This window comes from Crocodylus porosus, unplaced genomic scaffold (genome assembly GCF_001723895.1).
Source record: "Crocodylus porosus isolate Cpor-Errol unplaced genomic scaffold, CroPor_comp1, whole genome shotgun sequence".
Taxonomy (NCBI): Eukaryota; Metazoa; Chordata; order Crocodylia; family Crocodylidae; genus Crocodylus; species Crocodylus porosus.
In genome coordinates this window covers 37804096-37828558 of record NW_017728951.1, presented here as the reverse complement: position 1 = coordinate 37828558, position 24463 = coordinate 37804096, and the positions used below count along the sequence as shown (strand labels likewise).

At 45.6% G+C, this 24463-nt stretch overlaps 1 protein-coding gene across 4 annotated transcripts in view; it reads right to left on the bottom strand.

Annotated features, from left to right (window-relative positions):
• The window catches only part of PAX2 (paired box 2), a 59837-nt gene extending 46708 nt beyond the window's left edge, over positions 1-13129 (bottom strand). For all 4 annotated transcript variants that reach the window (XM_019555681.1, XM_019555680.1, XM_019555683.1 and 1 more), the window contains exons 1-2: positions 12955-13129; positions 10835-10954 (exon numbers count right to left, since the gene is read on the bottom strand). In XM_019555681.1, the coding sequence (XP_019411226.1) occupies positions 10835-10954; positions 12955-13117 (283 nt within the window). In that variant the 5' untranslated portion in view covers positions 13118-13129. The remainder of the gene's footprint in view (positions 1-10834; positions 10955-12954) is intronic.
• Positions 13130-24463: the final 11334 nt, after the last annotated feature.

Below are 24463 nucleotides of genomic sequence, written 5' to 3'. Positions count from 1 at the left end.
AGGGGGACGGACCCCAATGTCTTGCTGGTTTACATTAATGAGATACACAGAGGGTAATCCAGCAATGGATTCAGCTCTACAAAAGGAGGTAATAGCAGGCTGCCATGAACAGAGCAGCTCAGGTAATTGGTTTATCTATCTAGAAGCAGTGGTAGCAATCTCTGCACAGACAGACTAGCAGTAAAGTCTCTTCCTTAAGGCTATTTCCTTTGTCTTTTCAATTGCTTGCACATCCATGTGAGAGAGAGAGAGAGAGAAAGAGAGGGGGGAGAGAGAGAGAGAAAGAGCAAGAGAGAGAGAGAGAGAAATGTTAATTTGTGAATTAATGGCTTTTCTCAGCGGAATTGTAAATTCAAATGTCACCTCACACGGTGACACTGCGGCTGGGCTGCTGAAGAAGCAATGATAAGATCCCCCCCCAACACCGACACACACATGGCTCCCCCACCTCCACAGAAGATAGCTGCGGAGTGGAACATGCTACTTTTAATTTGCAGTAACACCACAGCAGAGGTCTGCAAGAATGACTGCTTTCCGAGCTGCCCTTCCCAAACCCAAGCCACTTTTCTTTCCCCATTCCGACCCCAGCCACTTCTGCTACGCTCCCCATTTCAAATATGTACAGTCTGAGTCCAAGACAACCTATTATCTCCAAGTTCCCCCTCCCCACAAACTCATCAAAGGATAATCTAAGGGAGGGCTCTTTTCAAACTGATGCCTCTGCAACCCTCTCTTTTCTCCTGCAATAATCAGGTGAATTAATGACCCTGAAGTTAGAATGAGCACTGATACTCCGGCCCTGCGCAGCGTAGGGGAGAAAGCCTTCATTGTTTTCAAGCAGGAGGCGGGCAGCAGTGAGAGAGATTCATGGATGGAGATTGAATATGCAATTTTCTTTCACCTTGCCAAGAGCTGCCCCTGGGCTGTGCCTGGCCTAAATTTTTTTTCCCTTTGCCATCTCTGCCTTATCCAGCCCTCCCACCTCCCTTCTATTCTTTCCAGAAAATTACCTTCAAAATTGATTTCCACTTTTACAAACAAATATAATGGGAACATGGGGAAAAAAAAAACTCAGGCTGTGATGAATTAGGGCTGTCAGGTCCTTCCAGGTCCCCTTTGTTTTTGTTTTACTGCCTGATAGGATCTTTGTTTTTCCAGCAGCTGGGAATAGGGCCCCTGCCCAGCCAGTCACTGTGGGACATAGGCTCCATCACTGGGGAACCTCAGCACCCATCACTGTGATAAGCCATTGCCTATTGCAGCATGGCACTTAAGCCCTGATGTCATGATACAACTGACCTGTTATAGTAATGCAATAAATCCCAGGCACCATGCTACCTAGCACCTCTTGTCACAATACATGTATACACATATCTGCCAAGCTTCCTCAGGAGATCCTCAGTCCACTACTCCGGCTGCCCTGTGCCATATCTAACTGATCTTCACTCATCACTTGTCTTCACTATCTTGTTAAGTCACCTTGGGCCACTGTCCTCTCACTCATCATCATCATCATCACATCACTCTTGTGTCTGCTTGTCATGACACCTTTTCTCCCCTGCATGTCACCGGTCATCCCCAATGCATTGTCATGTCTGCACCTATTCACAGGGAACCCCAGTCCTTGTCATAGCATCAGATGGCACCCCATAGCCAAGACATATCCAACACCCATCACTTCATCCTTATGTCCTGCTACCGCATCACCTATCACCTCCCTTGCAATATCATTCTATGTTCCCCTGCAGCATCACCTCTGCACTATGTCCACCTTGCCTCCCTTACTATATCAGCATAGGTCCCATTGCCATGTCCCCTCTGGTCCTCATCACACCATCTTCCCTGTGCCCCACTGCTATGTACCAGAATCCTCCACCACAATATTGCCCCATCTTGTCCCAATATTTTATCCATGACCCTCGTCACCCTCTTAGCTCTAACTATTCATTCTGTTCCCCCTAACCCGTAAGCCTCCCAAAATAAAGAACAGGTTAAAATACGCACTTCAACAATGTATAGAGTAGACAGAAAGACACCCAGACAGATGTAAACAAAGCTGGGGAAAAACACAGAGGGAGAAGCACAAGAGAATACTTTTCTAAGGATTGGGAGGAGTCTTAGCTGCATGGGTTAGGTGACCCTTGAGGTCCCTTCCAACCCTCTGATTCTATGATTCGTGCTGGCACAGCAATGGGAGCTGTGCACCTAGGACTGCAACCCTCCTTCTTCAATAGAAGAAGGAGAATTCATGGACATCTTCGTGTTCATGTCACCTGAGCCCTACCCAGTTCCATGCAAACACTACTGACTGTACCTCCAGCTTGGGTTATGTATGGGAAGTACAGAACTGCCACCTCTGGGAGGCAAGGCCAAGAAACTCTTCGACACAAGCACACACCCGTTAATCCTAACATGCTAAACCCCAGTCACGTGACCATGCAGAGACAACGCTCCCACAAGTACACAAAAACAGATCATGTGCACAAATAAATGACATTCATGTAAATCCATGCAAAAATACCCTCCTTAAGTACAGATAAATATATCCCAAATGGTGCACAAAAATACATAATATTGAAACAATTATGTTTGTGCAACACAAATAATACAAGCAATGCATACAAATAAGTATACAAATGCATGTACACAGCTTTCACATGAACACACTTAGATGCAAACCAGACACACAATTTATACTCACACAAATGCACATATGCAACACTCACCCAAATCCACATTGTAACGTTCTCACATATACACTCGACTCCTGCACACAAATACATATTGCTCCCACAAACACGCATATGCAACACCCTCACACAAACATTTATAACTGCAAATTATACACATATACAGAACACTAAAACACATAAATGCCAACTACATATATAAATATACAACTCCCTCACAAGTGTTGATGCACCCAAAATACATAAACAACTCACCCAAGAACACACCATCATAAACATTCATACAAATGATGTGTTCAAATATACAACACTCACATATATACAGATACATTCAATCTACATAAATATACTAGGCTAACATAATACACCCACAAAATAAACATAAAAATACATAAAGCTTACACAAATACATATGCACTCAAAATAAGCATATAAATACACAAAGCACACAAAAATACACATTCACACTACTCACACAGTGACATATGCATACTAAAATGCTATTATGCAACCTGTATATACTAAGTGCATACAGATATATGCAGGTTGACACACATTTTTCAGACAAATACATATAAGCATGCAAGAAATGCCAGTGCAGACATACTGCTCACCCAAAATCTATAGATGGACAAGGAAAAAAGTAATTTTATCTTAGCAATATATCCTAGCATATATAAATGCAACAAACAAATGCACTTGTGTCCCTGGAAGCACCATACACACACAGACACAAATACACTGCAGGGCAGATCAGCTTGTCCTCGGATGTCACTGAACCATGGCAAACTAAGCAGCAACACAAGCTTTGGATGCGTTCTGCTCAAACTGCCTTCGTTTTAACTCTCCCTCACCTGTAGTCCTGCTGAGTAGTACATGTCCTTCCCATATCTCCCCACAACTCCCAGCATACACATGTGTGCGTACAGGCACATGCACACACATGCACACCATAGTGTGCATAGACCTTGGCAGATCAGTGCTGGTACCAGCTAACACTGCTCTCTATTCAGGGCTGCTGTTGCTTATGCTTTGCTCTCTCCGCTCCTCAGGCTCTCCCCACTCCCCTGTTTCCTCTTCCCAGCGCCCTCTCCCCTTTCAGGCCATCCCTGTGCAGAGAGATGGGATGACTGGCAGGTGTCTTTCACTTCTACATCCTAATCTCCTTGCTGCTGGGAGTCTCACCAGAAACAGACCCTGGGGGGCTTCACTGAGAATACACTGCCTCTTCAAACTACAACTTCATTTGGAGCAGAAGGAAGGTGTTAACTATGCTTGCACTGACCAAAAAAATGTGCTCTAGGTTCGACCCAGACACTGCTGTCTGCTACACAGCTATGGGCAGGTACAACTGAAGGGCCTAAAACAGCAGTCACTGGAAGGATGAAAGGGAAGAAAATCACAGCATGAAACAAGACAGGCACACCTCAGTCCATGTGCACAGTTCTAGCCTCTAGCAACAGCACACCCAGTACCTGTCTGCAGTGCCACAAACCCAAGTGTTCGCCTGTAACAGGACAATCATATAAAAAAAAAAGCAAACACACCCATCTGCAGTGACCCCAAAGCACAACATGAAACAACACAGCCACACCAGAAATAGTGATATTTTTGCATAGCCTGAAATGACTCGAGTACTCAGGTGTCTTTAACAACACAACTATATGGAATGACACAACACACCCAACCGCTGTATTGATGTTTGCATATGTTGTATCACTACATGCGGTGATACAACCATATGGTCTGACACAATGGCCTTTACAACAACCCAAGCACAGCAGGGAAAAGCAAACACATTTCAATAACTGCTACAAACATTCCTCTTTGCTTAGATAATGACACAATCACACAGCAGACAACAACATACTCTATCTGTAATGACACAACCCTGGAACAATGAGCAAAACAACCAATCACACTATACATAATGAAACAGTAAGCTGACATGGAACACCACAAACACAGTCTGAAAAGAGAGAACACCAGCGTTGCACACAATGTCACAGCCACATGATATGCCATGTCACCCACAATGAATGAGCTACATCAGCTGCAAAAATAAACTATGTCACTTGAAGTGACACAACAATACTGCCTGCAACACCACCTACAATGAAACTGGCTCATTTCCTGTAATGAAAACACCCCACAGTTGTAGAATGAATAATTCTATAACTGCAGCAGCTGCAATGACACTTTTGTATGCAGTGACACAGCTGCAATATCACAATCCCCCCACCATCCATGAGACAACTATGTCACAACAAACAACACAACTATGCTTCCTGCAAAGATATGATAACAACACTGGCAGTGACACATCATCTGCAATGCAATCACCCTGCCACTAGTAATGATATAACCATTCCACTTGGAAGAACACACTCACACAACACTTACAAATGTCACAACAGTTGTGGTGTGTCTCCTCAGCAACAGAAACTACCACAAGCCTGTCAAGCCTTTCATTTGCGCCCAACATAAGATGCCCACAGACCAGAGACACAAGTTCAATGTCTTGGTCCTTCCCTTTAAAGTGCTTCACAGCCTAGACCTCAGGGAGTCTAAAAGGTCATCTGGAGCACAAGGATGAAGAAGATCATGGTCAACAACTGTGCTCCTTTCAGGCAATGCAAAGTCAAAACTCATCTGTGCAAGTGACAACTTTCTTGGGCCTGTTCTGCGATTATTCAGTGAACTCCCTCAGGAAGTCTGAGATTATTTAGTGAACTGACCATTGTGAATTTTGTCCCCCCTCCACCCCAGACCCAAAGCACTTTTTTTTATAGCTGCAGTCACTAATACAAGCACCAAGCACTGCACAGCTAGGAAAAACAAACACACGCCCCACCAAACCAGAACACTCCACTGCTCACACAATTCTCCCCTTGGGCAGAGGCTGAGCAAATGAACCACATGACAGATGTTAATCACAATCCTTAATGCAAGTTGGACGGAGGTTGGATACTATGGCGATGAGGGTGGAATTAAAACTTATATAAATGAGACAGGAAACACAATACCTGAAACACATACCACCACACCTTGAATGATACAGCCATACCACCCCCTACAACACAGTGCCCTACTTGGAATAACAGTGGCTCTGCCTGCAGCAGCACAACCAACACACCTTGCCGGTTCAGCTATCCTGCTTGCAGCAGCACAGCCAACTCTCCTGGAACAACACAACTACACTATTTAGAACAATACACCCAACCCACTTCGATGCAGTTACAATGCCTGCAGTCACACAACTCCCACCTCGTCCACTACGATCACACCACTGACAGCAACACAGGCATCCCTGGAATGATGCAAGTGTACTGCCTGCAACACCACTGCCAAGACAACTTGAATCAATGCACTCAGACCACATGCAACAGCACAACTGTTCCACGTTGAACAGCAAAATGATAGTACCTGCAATACCACTACCAACATGCCCTGAACAGTTCTCACCACCTTCAACAAATACATCCATTCCCCGCCTTGAGTAACACAAAACTGCCTGCAACACCACAACCAAGGCACACTGAACAAAACACTCACACCACCTGCAACAACATAGCCACCCCCTTTAACAGCACGCTTGTTCCGCAGCATCCACGCAGCACCATGTCCCTCACTGAGAGGTAAATCATCTTGTCATCAAAATGACAGCTCACAATAGGAAAAGGAGAACGCTTATCTGCTCTCAAGCTCTCTCCTCCATCTCCGCTGGGGATACTGTTATGCAAACAGCGTCAGTATTATTGCCACTTATACTAACAATCACTCCATCCACCTCCTCTCCCACAAAACCACTGCCGATATTAGCACTGATAATACTAACAACCCTGTGGGTTTTATTACTACTGATACTAATAATAGCAGACACATTACGCCTGCTCATGCCAATAGCACACGGCAGCTACAATCTCCGCTAATGCTGATAATACTTGTGGATATTACCCCTGCCATTGTCAGCACTGCGGATATTATTGCCATTAATGCCATCAAATACTACAGATATTGTCACAGGCCGAGACTAATAAGGCTGACATTCTTGCAGCAGAGATATTAACATGGCAGGAACCATGCTCCAATAGGAGCATTTAGATCTGTAAAAGACACTGTCTGTCTTTTTATCTGTCCCGTGTATATGTGTGCACCTATCGTCCTCCTATCTCCACATTTATCTGTTCTAGATATGTCCATCTGTCTGTCTATTCCAGATAAGTCTCTCTATCCCTCTGTTCTGTACACCTGCTGATTCCATACATATGCATGCATCTATCTTTATCCCTATCTATCTATTCAATACCCGTATGTCTATCTGTCTCATACATGTGTGCAACTATGTAATACTGTTATGCACAGCCTTTGGCTGTGCTATCTTAAAGCCACTAATTCTTGTCTGTGGCAGGTCTCTCCATTCTCTCCCCTTCAGACCATCTCATGAGGTCTGGTGGAAGGGGAAGCAGCATCATACTGTGGCAGTGTGCCTTTACCCTCTCTCACTCTGAAGCATGTCTGCTCTTTGGCAGGCTCCGGGCCTCGCCCCTAGCAGTGCCTGCTGTCCAGAGAGCATGGAGGGGCTCACTCAAGCACTGTAGGCAGAATGCTACCAGCCAGAAACTCCTGAACTCCAGCAGCTGTGGCACTGATGCCCTCTGCCACCTTGGGCAAGTCACTTCACCTCACAGTGCCTCCTTCTCTCTCTACAGCAGGGATGGGCAAGGGCTAAAAGTGATACTGCCCCACCCCACAGTGAGGTCGGGGGCTCTGCTAATCAAAGAATTCTGCACTGGTAAGGGGCAAACTCTGCAGGCCCTGCTCTGAGGTCAGCTTCACCAGCTCCTTTCTCTGATTAACAGGTGCTCAGAGCCCTGCAGAGCAGACATCTTCCTGCCACAGCACACTCCACAGTGACAGTGGGCCAGGGTGCCCCTAAACTCCTGGCTGTCAGTCTCCATCACTGATCTTGCTTCGCACATCTGTCTGGCTCCCTTTGCCCGGCTTAGGAGTTCGGCTACATCATCTTGACACATAATTATCTCCCCTCTTCTTAATCATCTGTGTTAGTGTGTAATGCAGGTGCCAGCTGCAGCAAGGAGAAGTATGAGGGGAAGCAGGGAGAGAAGAGGGCAGCTCAGCTCCCATCTCCCCCCTACCTCACCCAGCACACCACTAACTGATTCCAGAATCATGGAGGCAGAGGTGAACTGGTAACCCACTGCCTGGAGAAGATGAACCCTACCTGGAGAGTAATTCCCCCTGCAGTGGGGATTCCCAATATAGCTGAAAGAGTCAGCACTGCTCCCCACTACACACAGTCTATGTGGTGATTAAACCTAGCAGAGCTGGCACAGAAGAGGGGGCTTTTTAAATACAATAAACAAACTGGGGAGGGATGAATACTAGTAAATGGCTAGCTGACAGGGTGCTCAGCACCCATGGGAAGTACCAGGAAGGGGACTGTATCACTTATTCATGGTAGCAAACAGCAGTGCACCATTAACTTCCTGCCTCACCAATGCCCCCTTCCTCACTGCTAAAACAAGTGAAAGCCTGAGAAGACAGGTCAAAGATAAGAGAAGGGCACTGGTTGGAGAGAATCTCATCCTGGGAGCTTCTGTTCCTGAGGCCCAATGCTGCACGGTGGTGAGTGCCTTGATCAGCAGAGTCCATTGCAATTCAGATTCTCATCACTTAGCAGGGTGTGTTCAGCACAGGATGGGGAGATTCAGCTGGTAAAAGAGGCTGAAGAGGAGGGAAACTAAGGCAGCACTGGTGGTGGTGGTAGGTGAGTACACAGATGGGCTGTCACTGGGGAGGGCAGAACTGAGACATTCCTCTGAAGGGATTAAACAGAACCTGCACCAGGCAACTGAGGACGCTGGAGGAGTTCTGAACACTCCCCGGGCTCCTGCCTGGGCATACTGGCTCCTAGCTGGACACAGGGGAGTGCCCCTGATTCAGGATTTCGTTTCCTTCAAAAATCAAACTGGGGATGGCTCAGAGAGGCCAGCAGTAGCTACCCAGACTGCCAATATAGCAATGTATAAATGTCCCCATTTGAGATGCTTTGGATTTCTTGCTATTTTTATTAGATCATCCCAAACAACTTGGAGTCTGGGACTGGAATTTAGCAACCGGGAGGGTCAGTCTGACATGGGCTGATCTCCCAGATGTTTGGAGGGAAGGAACTGCTGAAGCCAGATGAGCTGTTTCATTGCTATCAAAGCACTAAGGTTCCTTGTCAGGAACGCAGGTGAAACACTGCCTCGGGAGCCTCATAACCACTTCCAAACACTGCCTCAGTTGTCATACCTGCAAGGGGACTCCATCACTCAGGACAACATGACCCTGGGTCAATTTATGCATGAAAAATATCAGCGGCTTTGCAAAAGTGGTAGGTCAAAACCAAAACATCTGGACCCAAACAGTTCCAAACATGGCACTACACACCTTTTCTTTGATTGAACTGTCTCAGGTCTCCATCGTGAACTAATTTGGAACTGGCTTTTTATCTGAGGCCTGATCCAACAAGTGCACAACTGCCTGGGATTGCAAGGGTCTCTTCTCAGTGCCCTGGGTGGTCTCTTCCGGTCCTATATTCTTAAACCTCCTCATTTGCTCTTAGGGGATCTAAACTGTATCCCTGAATTCAAGACTCTGTTCTCCCTAAATCCTCACTTTTAATTGGGCAGGGTGAGGCCTAATGTTTGACTCATCCTTGGAGTCAATGGATTCACTTGGACCCAAAACTCAAGTGTGAAACTCAAGGGGTGAGAGAACCCTATGACAACCAGAGCCAAGAAAATGCTTGTCAGTATCTTGGTGTGCAGCTGTTGTCTTAGTAGGACTCCCACTTCCCCCACCAGGGCCATCCATGGCGGGGGTGGGGGGTGAACTGGGACAACCGTCCCGGGCTCCGCACTTCGGGGGGCCCCGCGGAGCTGGGCAGAGTGGCCATGGCGACTCCGCGCTGCAGCTGGCTCCACATCTGGCCGCTTGGCACCGCTGCCTCCAGCCACTTGGCACCCCGCCTCCCTCGCCCCCCATCGCCAAATCTGCCACTGGCTTCCTCACATCCGGGGACATGCACAGGCTGATTTGCCCTGGTCCCCACACCCTGCTCAGATCACCTCTGCCCCTACCGCCAGGTAATGCAGAGGTAGTAGGACTTCATGCCTTTTAATCTATCCCATTTAACCTGTGGATTGCAGGGCACATGCTAATGCTAAGTAAAGTCAGATTTTACTACTAGGAGGGGCCTTTTACACAACAGGCAAGAGTAGGGAGTGACAGATTAAGGCAGGACTAAAGGGATCAGGCTGAAAAGTCCTCCCTCCCCCCACCCACACCCAAGTTAAACAGTAAGATTTAAGGAACACATTTACAAAACTGCCCCAAGAATGCTGAGACTCCACTTCCCCGCCTGAGGTTGCCCACCCAGGAAACACAAATCAGCTGGGGTCTCCATCCACATCATCCCAAGATCCATTTCACCATCAATCCATCCCAGGCACAGGAAGAGAAGCAGCAGTCTTAATCCCTAATTCCTGTGATAACTTGGGGGAGGGGTAAAATAACACCACAGGCCCACTATGCTTAGCAGAACTCCCTCCTTGTACCCTATAACATTGCAAATACATCAACTGCCACAGAGAAGGAGACTATTGGAAAACATGGCCCCTAATGTCACCGGAGGTAATATGGCTCATAACATCTTGAAGGAAAAGAATCACTGGACAGGGGAGTCTAGGAGGAAAGTGTCTTCCCACCCCATTGCTGGTGCTGATCTGAGGTGGCATCAGGGTGACCTCATTTTCCTGTGGTTCAAAGCCCAGGCACCTGCTGGCACCCGAGGGGTTTGGTTCCAGCCATTTCCAGTAGTGAATGGGCTTAGGATCAGCTCCAGCGACAGAGGCGGCTGCTCCACCCGCTGAGCAGATGTCTGGAGGCTGTAGCCTGTCAGGAGAGGCCTCAGGCGAAGAATGGTCCAAGCCAGCAGGCCAGTGCAGGGAACGGGACTCTGTCACTAAAACTGATCTAGCCTCGAAGCAGCTGCAAGGCCTGGCCTGAAATCGGAGCCTGTGCATGGGGACAAAGAACAGAACAGGGAGGATGAGCCTGTCCCCTCCTCCCCCTACCTTCATCACGTTTCCTCTTCTCGCCATTCGACCGAGGAATCCCCAGGATCCCGTTAATGGAGTAAGAGCCCACTGGATCATTGGAGGCACTGGAGACGGGAGGGGATGCTGTACTGGGAACTGGACAAAACGAGAAGGGAAAAAGGGCCATAAGGAGAGCAGCACAGCACTCAGGGAGCCCCCAGCTGAAAGCTATCCCTCCCCACAGTCTCCCAGGAAAGCCCTGGCCATTGACCAACCTCCTGGTTCATTTCAGTAATGGGTCCCTACACTAGTACAGAGAATGCCTGTTGCTGGGTCCCAGCCTTACCACATACTCTCTGCAGTCTCACTACCCAGTACCCCCACAGCCTTACAGTACCTGCCAGTGCTACCAAACCACCTCCACATTGGATCAAACAACCCTTCAAGCCCCCTCTGACCACCACCATCAGTTTTCCATCAAAGAACTAATATTTACCAATATATCCCAGTTCAGATCAATTCCTACCCAGTGCATTCCAGGGGAATCCAGGGCAATGTCACCATAACCCACGCAGGCTAAGGACTTTCCAATCTATTAATGTACTGACAAGTGTAAGAATTCCCCCTCCCAGCATTCCCCAGCAGGGATGTGCATGTCCCATTATATCCCACATCAACCTTTCAGATATCACCCTAATACAACCAGTGAAGAACCATGACCCTTAGAGGATACATCCTAGCCTTGGTTAATGGCATTCCAGTGTATCTTCGTATAAGCCAACACCTTCTACAATCTCCCTTTGCAGATCAAGAGCTCATGGTATGTACCCAACACAGATTAACAGTATGTAGTAACATCAGACAGACTACCAGTCATCCACTACAGCCGTGCAATGGCCATCACCTTTCAATGGTTTCCAGTACAGTGCAGTAGCAGTTAATTTATGCAGCTCATTCAGATAAAAACACTCACTCTGAAATAGCAGCAGTAGAGTGCAGAAAGCAGTACTAAAGGCATGCCAGTGGCAAACCATCACTTCCCAGAGCATTCCAGCAATTAGCCGTACATCTACATATCTGCATTCAGACTCACTTGTGCAGCTGGCTAAGCACGCAGATGCTCCCTAGCACGCTGTGCTAGAGTGATCTGCACCTCTGGGTGCAACAGGAGCTTCCCAGGCCAGAAGAGAAGCTAGTATAAGACAACACTCTCCATACATTGCTGGTGCCCTCAACCGCTATCCCATACTGACCAGTGCATTTCAGCTACATCCCTGAATACAGTATTGTTCTTCCAATAAGGAAGAGCACCTCTTGACTCTATCCAGTATAGCCCAGTAAATCCCCATACAGTGGTTGATTTCTAGTAATACAGAGCACCCACAGACACCAACCCAAACAAGCCATAACACTTCACAAAATACCAGAACGGTCTTTCCAGGCTGGAATAGCTTTTGGCCACATCATCTTGTTAACAATTGCAGCACACATGCACATGCCCATAGCATGCACACAAAAATATATCTAACTGTGTACTTAACACAGAGCCTATGACACTCCAGATTAGCAGTCTCTTAGAAGTATTATTACAGGTTCATAATCCCAGTGCACTTCAGTAAAAGCATCTCCCACACACTGTCTCTGTGAAATACACACTGATGACGCTGCTGGAACAATGACCATGGTTGCCAGGTGTTGGGAACATCCTACCCCGAGACAAATAGGTCCCTAACTCTTAGTAACTAGACTAATACTGGGGAGGGAAGAGAAGAGGAAGGGAATGAATGGGATAGGGGGAAAGGGATAGGACTGGCTGAACAGTGATTTGATATTGTAACAAGTATGGCTGTAGGTAGGGAGGAAAAAGGAGAGAAGGAAAAAGGGAACAAAGAGATCAGAGATTGCTCTGCGGAGATCTAAGCTTTTCTTCACATCCTGGACCAGTTTCTGTAGAGCAACCCCACAGACTCCAGTGATTTTAGGCCAACAGAGAACAGAATCCCCTGGCCTCAGCTGTGCTGTCAGCTTGGGGAATTTCTCATTCTTATCCTGCCCTAGTGTCTCTCTGCTCTTCTTCATTCTTCCACCCCATCCTCAGCCCTTTTCCACTCTGTCTAGATCCCCCAGTCCATCACCAACAAGCTGGCCTCTCTTACCTATAGTGTGTCCTGGTGCTGTCACTCCTGTTCCACTCCCATCTGGCGTTGGGTGGAAAGGCTGCTGGACTTTGGTTCTGATGATCCTGGAAAAGAACAAGACTGGTTCAGAACTCCACTCCTGACAGCCCCACTCCCAGGCCAGAAAATCATTAGTCATCATTCCCACCAACTCGAGATGCCAGATCACAGATGGCCATAGTCATAGAGACACAGCCAGGAAAGGGGAATAATTGTCTGCAATGGCTTCTTATGACTAAGCAGGGCCATGGACCTGCCACATCAAAGGTCACAGGAGTTTTAGCATTGACATCAATGAGATTCCTTTAATGTTCCTGATTCCTTCTCTGATCTGCATTTCCAAAGCAGCCTCAGCATGGCTCAGAACAAACCAGGCAGGACACAGCCTGCCTTATAAGTCAGCAGCTGTGACCAGCAGGATCCTGGTTCAGTTTGTAAGGGGCAGACATGACTTGTGGTGCCATGGAGAGGGCATTCCCTTTTAGAATATATAGTCATTTGAACTGATGGAGGGTTTTCAAGAGCTTTTCCCTGCATAAAGAAAAGGATGGGGTTAGAGGGCAGGCACAAGAGACAGTGATGAACTAGAAGTCTTAAATAAAACCTACGCTATTACAAATACGTGGCTTTGATGTTTGCTAGGTGCTCGATATTTGGAATAAGGAAGCCCAGCAGAGGTGAGTACCTGAAAACAGCTGAGTACATGCAACTGCAATCAGGACAGACTGAGCAATGACAGCGGGTGTTCCAGTCCAGTCCTGTCTACACAAGGCTTTCATTTCTAGGTCTCTAGTTCAAATCTAGCCTGAGCCCGTGATTAAAGGAAACTAGTGACTGCTGCTTCCCAAAATGGCCTTTGAGGCCTCTATCCATTTTCTGATGAGCAAGCCCTGCTATTCACGAACCACAATCACTACTGGCTTTCCCACAGGGGATTTCAGCAACACCCCACCAAGGACTGTAGAAACCACTGGAGCTGAGTTCTGCTATACTCTTAAAGGTGGTTTCTCAACTTCAGGTGTACCAAACAAGTATTGGGATGACTGACATCTCTGCATCCTCCACCTGCTAAATAACAGCTCCAAAGAGAAAAGGCATGGGTCCTACATGGGATGGTAGGGTGGAACAGGAGGGGCAGAGGCAGGGGAACCAATGATATAAGCATTGAAAAGGCAGGTATTCTAGGTATTCACAGGAAACAGAGAGCTATTGTAAGCCTTAACACCTGAAGGGCATTAGGTTGTTCAGATGATGGAGCCTGCAAAGTACCTGAAGGGGCAGATTTTGCAGGGGATGGTTCTGGGAAACAGGTAGGTGACCAAGAGGTTCATAAACAAAGAGCAGCTGCACACAGAGACCCAGACCCTTGGCTCATGTAGCTCCAGGGATTTTGGGGGATTGTGTTGATTTACATCAGCTGAACATTGGATCAGAAGATATATGAGGGACTGGTTGCTAAGGGACTAGATCCTGGAGCTATGCTGAATAATACCCACTGAGGAGCTAACCTAAGAAGTCCACGAAGAGGGAGGTGCTGCAATTTGTCTCTTCTTTCTTTCCTGCTTTTCTGTCTCTCCGACCCCCACCCCGCAATCTCCCTGAAGCACCCTGAAGTGCCACTGTGCTTGTATGAGTGTATTGATTCCCCCCAGCCCAGCGAAAGCACAGTGTGGGGATGGGGTGCAGGCAAGGGGATGGAAATAGAAAGCTATAAATTATTTGTGACAGGAAAGCAATAGTGCCAGAGTGCTGAGCACAAGTCCCGTGTCACTATTAGATTCCTTTTAGCCTGATGACACTGTAAAAGAGGTTAAGTGTCTGATGGAATCGTACACCTAGGGGGCAGGGGCAGCCTGGGAGCAGAACAAGCCACAGAGACCAGGTATATCAATTCTCCAGGCCAATAATATTCCTCTCATTGATCGCAACACAAAGTTCAAAAATCTCATTACAGCCAGGCAGACCTGGAACTTTTTAAAAATCAATAGAGTGATATAATGTATGTATACTTAGTATAAATGTATCTATTCATTTATCTATCCATCCATCCAGAATCTGCCTGCGGGGGTCCGAGTTAACCTGCGCATTATATTATGTTATGTATCGTACTCAATGAGTTAGAAGAATTCCCCTGCAGCCTTGGATGACACATTGTAAAAAGTCCTATTAGCAGTAAGATGACATCAGATAGTCCCATTCATATGGAGGTGACATCAGATGTCCCCATTCAGACAGTGTGGTGACATCAGGCACTTCCATTCATATGGAGGTGACATCAGATGCCCTTATTCAAACTGTGAGGTGATGTCAGGCATGTCCCTTCATTCTGAGGTGACATCGGATGTCTTTATTTACATTGCAAATGTGACACCAGGCATTTCCATTCATACTGAGGTGACATCAGATGTCCCTATTCATCCTGTGAGGTGACATCAGCCAGTTGCCTTCATACTGAGGAAGTGCAGCATGTTATGATGCACCATGTTGTGTTTTAATTGATATGCTGTGAAAAGCTCTCTCAAGCCTTTCCCTTCACACACTTTTATAGGCCCATCTGCATGAAGGCAGTTATCAAAGACACTTATTCATATGAGCTCGTGTACATGTTGATGTCACTGTGATGCCAACAGGACTTTTCTGGCATTGGAAACAGAGCCCAGTAGAATTTGAAGCAGAGATGCTCTTGCCTTTTCTTACAAGCCATGTTGTCCTTGTGATTTGTGAGTGCTGTTCTCAGTGTTTATGAGGCCACTAGGAGCTCTTGGTATTGCAACGCTGATTTTCTATTTAGTTTGATTCCCAAGATTTTTCACCTTGCTTCAGGAAGTTTTAATGAAAACTGGATGAAGGAGGGGAGAAGACAAGGCTGAGATAGCACCGCACACACCAGTGACTCGGCGGAGAGTGCCATTCCAGAGTGAAAATTCCCTCCCTGGACTTCATCAGAGGTAACATGCACCCTGAACAGCCATTAGCACATCAATCCTCACTGGCTATACATGTGAAATACTGAAGTGCTGGTAGGCCCTTCTATAGCTGGGGAACTGAGGCACAGGGAGATTTAGTGACTTGCCTAAGGTCATGCACAGAAGCAGTGGCAGAGTTGGAACTTGAATCTCCATCTCACAAGGCCTAACTCTGAACCTTAGGCATTAAACTGTCCTTTCATACCTACTCAACGCATGATCGGAGCAGGACAGACACGGAGCAGGATTCAAGTTGTCCCCTAGGTGATTTTACTTTTCAAAGAATTTAGCAGTAGTGAAAGGTCCTAGATTAACAATCCTGGACCCAGAAGACCTCTCCTAGTTCAGAGTAACAGTGGTGCAGATTCCCCCTCCATGGCACCTCAGACATAAAACAGAAAGGTCAGTTTCCGCTCACCATTTGGGCTTCTGTCTCTCTGCTGCGAATGCCATTTAGGGCCACAGGGAATGGCGTTTGCTGAGATGTGCCCATTAGGAACTGGATTTAGGCTCACCAGCTCATTTCTCAAGCAGCCGTCAGCCAGTAATGATTTTCAGTCACTACCAAGCAGGGCCAGATTTCAGCCAATGACCCAGAGGTGAAAGGCTCTGATGAAAACATTCCCTCCTCAAGAACAAAGCTGGGCTTGTGTCGTGAGCTCATGAGAAAGCATGTGGAGGACCTGAGCTTGGGGAGATGGCAGAACTTTTGTACCATAATTTTTCACATACCATATGCCTCCAAATAAGAAATACATCTAGTTTTGGGAAGACAGAATGAAGACAAAAAGGGTTTTCCTTTGTTGTTGTTCAAAATGAGTTTCCTTATTTAAGATAACCCCAATTTTTTATCACTAATTTTTCTAAAAAAGTGAGCATGAGATGTGAAAAAATAAGGTACTCCAGCAGCCCACCAACAGATTTGATCAAAGCAAACCTTGGGATACAACTCATGAACTTCGTGAATTCTCAAGCTGCAAGAGAAAGAAGACACAAGGGGATTTCCTATGAGACCAGCACGTGAGAGCTCCCTCATGATGCTGTGCAGTCATAAATGGCACAGCTGAGTATAGAAAATTTGGTCAGGATGCGGTAGGATGCGGTATTATGTGACTGTGGGCGCATCTACATGAGGTGCCTTAATGAGCAGTGGACAGTTCTACTGTGCATTAGATCATCATGGCAAAAACTGTGCTAATGAACTAATGCACAGAAGAATAAGTTGACTGCGTATTAAGCATCACAACAACAAAAAATCACCTTTGCTACTGTGCATTAGCGCAGCTACTGTGCTTTTATCTAGTACCTCATATTAGAGGTACTAAACTTAATGTGCAGTAGTAAAGGTGCATTAATGAACATGTAGACACACCCCTTGTGGTCAATGTTATACATATGATTGAAGATACAGAATCGCATTGCTAACAGTTGCAACCTTAGCCTTAAGAATCTTAAAATGAGACTCCTGTAAACAAGAATAGCTGACAAACCAGCAGATGAAAGTTATGGGCATGTAACAAAGGATCCCATAGAACAACACAATTCTTGAATTCCAGCAATTTCCTGAACTGGGAGGCTCCTGCTAGAAGCCAACACACCTGTATGACCCTGAAACCTGGGCTTTCTGGATTATTGCCGTGCAGGAGACAGCATAAACTCAATTACATCTTGCTATGGTTGCTGACTCATTCCCAGTCTTACTAAGGAACAGACCTGCCTTTTTTGCTGAAGCACTTCTTAAGGTCTTCCTCGAGGGGAGGAGACACCATCTTTATGGAGCGAATCAGCTGCATTCACTTAACCAAAGCAGTAAACTTGCTTGCATTGCATGACATATTTTCAAAATTCTCTTCTTTCATCTAAATCTTGTCTTACTGAGCTAAATTACTCCCTGCTTTTGCCTCATGACAATCAATGATTTCCTAAATGGTATTTGTGTTTACAGTAATTAGGGACAGGCATATTCCTCATGTCCAGACAAACTGGTACTTGCTATAACTTTTCATTTTTTATGGAAAATTATAGTAATCTTCCACTGGGAGACTTCTGTGCAAGCAGCTTTGACATTGATCTTTACAAATGTAACACCTTCAAATTTAGTAGACTATGAGCAGATTTAATATATAACCTCCTGAAGTTTGAACCTCAGGGATATTTGAAGACAACGGACTACAGTAAAGCAGCAAAACTTCACTTTGCAAGTTGAGTTGAATGTGTGATCCTGTGTTAAACGAAAGTATGTTGTATAATTACAGGACATGACGTCATTGTAAAATATGTTTGCTTTGGGAGTCCATATCCTAACGTAGCTGGTTTGCTGTGACACTCGCACTGATTTTCTATTAGAAAATCATTTTTGTTGGAACCAGCCCGCTGTTTTCAACTGCTCTTAATTTTAAGAGTCATCATTTTAGCTGAGCTTTTAGTCTCTGCTTGATAATTATGGGAAAGGTTAAGAAGCGCCCCATGAGCTGTGTTTGAATTCAGTGACAAATACTCACTGTCCTTTGTTTAAAAAATAAAAAAGTTCTAAGCAGACTTATTTGATCAAGGCTACAGAAAAAAAAAATGTAGTATGAAATTTGAAACTCAGCACAGATACATCCCTCACTGAAGAAACATCTCCATTTGACTGAAGAGTATTTTTTTTCCCAGTAAATAAGTGAGAAATGCTTTCTGAACAGGTTCAGTGATTACCTTCTAAAATAAAGATAGACCAGGAGATATACACCACCCCTTCTTTCTGACATCACTACATATTCTAACTTCCCAGCCTGATATACTCTGTGACTTCTCTTGTCTTATTGTTCCTGGCATAAGCTCTAGAAAAGGAATGGTAGGAATCTCACTGGAAAACACTCGCATTGTCAGATCCCCAAAGTACTGGGGGAACTGGAGCAACAGGAGAAAATCGTGTTGCTGAACAAAATTGTGTAATTTCAGGGTTGCTGGTTTTTTTGCCATATTCTATCATTTTCTTCAGAAGCTACACTTTCCTTAGAAAAATGAAGCTCAGCATTTTCAACAATTGATGCCTAAATTTAAGCATCTACATTCACACCTAAATAAACAGATTTCAAAAGATGGCATGCAGAGCACTCGCAACCCCATTTCCATAGGAATTAAAGATGTTCAGTAACTTTGATAGTCAAACTACTTACTGAAGACACTCAACTCTAGTTGTTTATTTTCACAACACTGTTCAGGAACTCAGGGGAACACAATCATGAATGCATAGCCCAAGGCATCAATGAGTTTAGAATATTTCCTTCCTCAGTACTTAAGAAGTGCCCATGAGTGTTGCTTTCTGAATGACACAGGGTCTTATAATAGAGCCAATTTCCAGTTCATGCAATGCAATACTGTTGTGATACCCCATCTTAAGATACCAACACACCACAGGTACAAGTAACAATTGTTATTAATATTATTATGATATGTTAAATAAAGGCTTAAGGGATCAGAATACTCAGTCCCTTGGATGAAAGAGCCTTAAATAAGTAGCTTACTTTATTATTTGTTTTCCAAAATCACCATTCTGAAATCCAAGGGCTGTCAACTGCAGCAGTGTTAATATCACTGTTGTACCCATAACTTTTCCATACTCTGCCTTTGGCCATTTTAAATGTTTGAACTTTGCACATTTTGCTCATTTAAGAGCAACACTAAGGTGTGCACACCTACCATGTTATCCAGCAACATGAACAATGATTCAGAGACCCTGGTCTACAGAAGTGAATAGGAAAGACTTTTTCTTCAGAAAGAGTGCAAAACTGATATACAAACAGTGAGAATACCTACAATTGCACTAAACAAGGGACCAATAGATAGCTATCTATGAGAAAGGACTTTTGAACAGGCAGAAAGATGTCTCTTGGTTCTCTGCCTAAAGTAACCCTAGATGGTAGTGGTAGGAGTTAGAAGAATCCTTCCCAGAGGGTAGTTATTCAGTATTTGGCCACTTCAGTTTCTTTCCTCCTCTCTAGCAGTGGTAGTTAGAGGCAGGATGCTGAACCAGATAGGCCATTGGTTTGACAAGTCAGGCAATTCTCTTGGTTACAGAAGAATCAGGTGAAGTCCCACAAAGGCCAAGAAATAAGTGGAATATTCTGTCATCTAAAAGACAGGTCTTAACTGACTACAAGGTTAGGGGCAGAAGTTACACATAAACTGGTTTAAATGATCAGAAACTGGTTTAAACCTGTCACAGAATAGAAGTTCAGTGCACATCAACCAGTTTCAAAATGGCTGAGACCGGTTTAAGATAAACCTGGCTGAATGTATTATCAGACTTAACTGATTTAGGTCAAACTGGTTTATGCAACTTCTGTCCCAGACCCCTTCCTGGTTCAAGTTAAATCAGAGCCCCCAGCATCCCAGCATTTTGTAGCCCTGGGCTGAGCTGTCTGCTCCAGAAAGCAGGGCTGGTCTCGCCCCCCTGCTCCCTAGCTGAGGCAGTGAGAGCTGGTTCACTGGCCTCATTGGCTGGTTCACCAGACCCCCGTCAGGCAAACCCCTGCTGGGGTCTGGGGCCAGGGTGGAAGTTAAACTTCCCTTCCCCCAAGTACGGAGCTACCCTGCCTGCTTACTTAGTGCTGGCTGCAACTGTGGACTACAAATCCCAGAGGCATCCGGAAGCAGGAAGAGGAAGTGATGAGCAACCCTGCAGAATCCTACTGCTGTGGCTCTGGACAGCAAATCCCAGAGACCTTGGGGGCAGCAGGAAGAGGAAGTGAACACAAGAGGAAGCGAACTGCTCTAGCACTTTCTGGCTCCTGGCTTGAGCCACTGCAAGCATGTGGCTGCATTTCCTGAATCAAAAGTGAATGTCTGTTCATTTGATTATCGGTTCAATCTTTGCAGCTTAAACTAACCTGCAAAGACTGAATCAATTCAGTCTTGGGCTTTTTGCCTGTCTATACTTAGTCCATGAAGCTCTGGCCTCTCCTGTTTCATCATCACCTTCTGTCATGCACTAGTTTTCCAAATGAGTGGATACGGCCAGCAGAGCACACTAACAATTTGTAATGTCTTAAAGTATATATATTTTAAGTGCCCCATATTAGAAGTGCATTACAAGACCCCAGGGTGTGCATTACTGTGCAATTAAAGCAGTTCTCAGGAGGAAAGCTCTACAAAGCCTTCGGCCTTGTTCTACACAGTGCTTCTGAGGGAGACACTAATGGCCAAGGAGCGTGTAGCCTGCTGTGTCTTGCTGCTTAATTAGCATGTGGCGGTACCATTGTGCCATGGGCTGTGCACGCACAGTACTGAAGAGAGGCTAGACTACAGCATGACCTAGCACAGTACTGAGCAGTACGAGTGGCACCTTCTCTGTATCTCCTCAGTTCCTGCCAAAAGGCTCCTGACTTGGTCTGATATGATCACAACACACTGTATGCACCTCAAGAATGAGAAAGTCTAGGCATATGTTGGAAAGAATGGATTGCTTTACCAAAGCAGGCTGAGGTTTGGACTCTGACCCTGTGATAGCCACAGTGAAGTCAACGGTTTCACTCAGGTGCTACTTAAAAATTTGGAAAGGGACTCAATTGAATCCCTGAAAAGAAACAGGATAAAGCTCCTTGTTTCCATGCAAGAATCTGGGTTCAGTTTGAATCACAATCTGTGAAACAGAAAGGAGAGAGGGGCCTTGCTAGCACAAGCAAATGTCATAACTAGGAAGAACCAGAGTGGAAACAGCGTGGTGAAGAAGGCTGTGGGAAGGGGGCTGTGAGGAAGGATGGCCAGATTAGCGCTCTAGCCTGGGATGTAGGAGACCTGTTTTGCCACAGGCTTCCGGATGACCTCATGTCACCAAGCCCCAGATCCTCAAAGGTATTTATACGCTGAACTCAGTGGGAAATCAGTGGGCATTGGTGAATCTCAATCTATGTCTCCATTCTGCATCAGAAAGATGAGAAAGTTAGCACTGTCCTACCCCACAGGGTGCTAGGCGAGTAACTACATTACAATTATGGGATGCTTAGACAAGATAGAGTGCACAACCAAATAATACCTAAAAGAGCTACAGTTCAGCCCTGATGCATCTCCCCTTTTTTTGCACAGCAGTAGACTACACAGCATAGACAGGGTTTCTGCCTTTTAAGAAAGGAAAGGGCTGGATACTCCAGAGTGAGCCCTTTTATGCTACAGATTTCATAGAACAATTCCTTGGGTAGTCAACGGTAGGTTTGAACTTGTTAACATAGATACAGCCCAAGAGAGAGGGAGAAAAAGAGCAAAAGTGTGCAACTGTTCCATTTTCCTGTTGTTTGCTATGCCATAGTGGTAATGCTATTTGTACTGTTGTGTGACATAGATGATAACCTCTCCCATTACCACCAAGATCTACCACAACTTGTGCAGTCCTAGAAACTATAGCTGACACCAGACAGTGGTACAGACACAGCTGTTTTCATAGTTGGCCTGAGGCCACGGTGCCCCTTGCTGAGAGAGACCAGACTCCCCTGTATTCAGGAGGAAATGCAAGACCCATTTATCCACCCAAACTCTGCCCGGTTATGAAAAATAAGCACACTTCTACCTGCTTTTGGCAAGAGAAGAGCAATCACATATGATGGTGGTAACCAGTGGGATGGTTGGTTGGGATAAGTAGGGAAGGAACGTGGTACCTAGCCGGCTATTAGGACCTAAGAGGGGAGTGGGGAAGGAATCCAGTCTTTGCTCTACATTCATTCAACACGCTCTTGCCTTACACCTTCAATCTTCCTACCATGCCTCCAGCTGTGTCCTTCATTTAAGTCAAGGTGCCAGATCCTCACTTAGTCTAAACTGATCTACCTCCACTCATTGCAGGACAGCTATACTGATGTGCATCAGCTGAGAATCTGGCAAATAAAAAGTAGTTTGGTCCAGTTTAGCTTCAGCCCCAACCAGAGGAGCAAAAGAAAAGCCCCAGCTCTTTCCCACATCCCCCACTCCGCTGAAAAGGCCTTCTCTAAGCTGAGCCAGTCTGGTACACACTGGAGTCAGGCAAAATTCACAGCAGCAGTTTTACTATCTGAAAAGCTCAGAGGAGCTTGGTTTTTTGTTGTTTTAAATCAGTGACCCATGATGACACTGTGCAGCTTTATTTCATTTAATTTGAACAAAGCATTAATGTTCAGCTTCTAGCTGATCTGTGGCCATCTAAGCTCTGCAGCACAGCGCTGGACCCAGGGGAAGGAGAAGGGCAGAAGGAGAGAAGGTTGCCACCCACTAGGATAATGTGGAAGGTACCTTCCTTTTGCCAAAAAGAGAATTTAGTAGGGTGGGTTGGTGGACCTTTTATGTGCCTTGCTGAGCAGTGACTAGCACCAGTTCATCCCACTCACTTTGGTATGACAGTGCAAGTGCTCACCCATCTGTGTAATAGCTGTGCAATGTAGCCCTGAGGAGAAATATTCTCCCAGTGGCCCAGCTTCCCTGTACTGCAGGGTTGCATGAAGGACTGGATTGTCCCTTTGGATGGAGCTAATCCTTGGTTTGTCTTTCTGGCTCTGAGTGTATCTAACGTATAGGATACCTCTCTTTGTGCTTATCTGGTCAATGGATCAGACATTTAGCTGAAGAAAATGGGCAGTGCTTCATTGACTAAGTGAAGTCAATAGGTCTATGCTGTACCACGTGAGCTGAGAATCTGGCCTTGTCTGTCTGTGTCTGTGTCTGGATGGCAAGGCAGTATAGTTTATTTGGGGTCAGTCAAGAAGTACGGGTTTAAAGTTATCAGCTGTGTGATATTTTTCTACGATTGCTTTAATTGGGAAATCAGATTTATGTCTGTTTGCTTAAAAACCTGGATAAACTGAAGCACAGATCCAGCCTTTTCTGCGAGCACTGTATGACAAGTGAACTCAGACAACCTGCAGAGTCAGGCAGTAGGGGATTCTAGTGCTGGGAAAACTGAAAGAAAAAAGCAGGGGTGTCAAAGTCACTCTGTGGAGAAGCCTGGGGTACATCTTTAATTATAGGCAGGCATGTAAATTAGGTTTCTTACCCATCAGCCCCTGCAGAACTCCCATTGAGACCATAGCTGTTTTTCACAGAGATCAGGGGTAAAATAGCTTGTTTGGATTCAGAACTTGTAACTTTGCTACTCTTGTTGTTCATTATTTGTTCAGTACTTTATCGCTGCCATCAGCATCACTTTTCAGTCTACTGCTTTTTCCACCTTATGCTTCTTTCCTTTCCCTACCCTGCTGTGGTTGCTTTGCTCTCTCTTCTTTATATTTATGTGGCTCCCCTGTCCTTTACTCTGCATTTCCCCCTCTACAGCAGCACCTAGCTTCTGCCACTACCCCATTCCTCAATGTAGCAGCTAAAGGATCTGAAATGAAAGTATATGTTTACATTTTGTCACTAGGCTTCAGAGATAATATCCCATGGAAATTAAGGGTTATTAGGAATGCTTGTAGCTCTCAGAGTAGGTGTGTTAGACTGACTCCCAACTCAGGGAATGCCTGTTGTATCATTATTGCTGTGACTGTAATGTAGTATAGATGTACCCAAGCTAGCTGTAA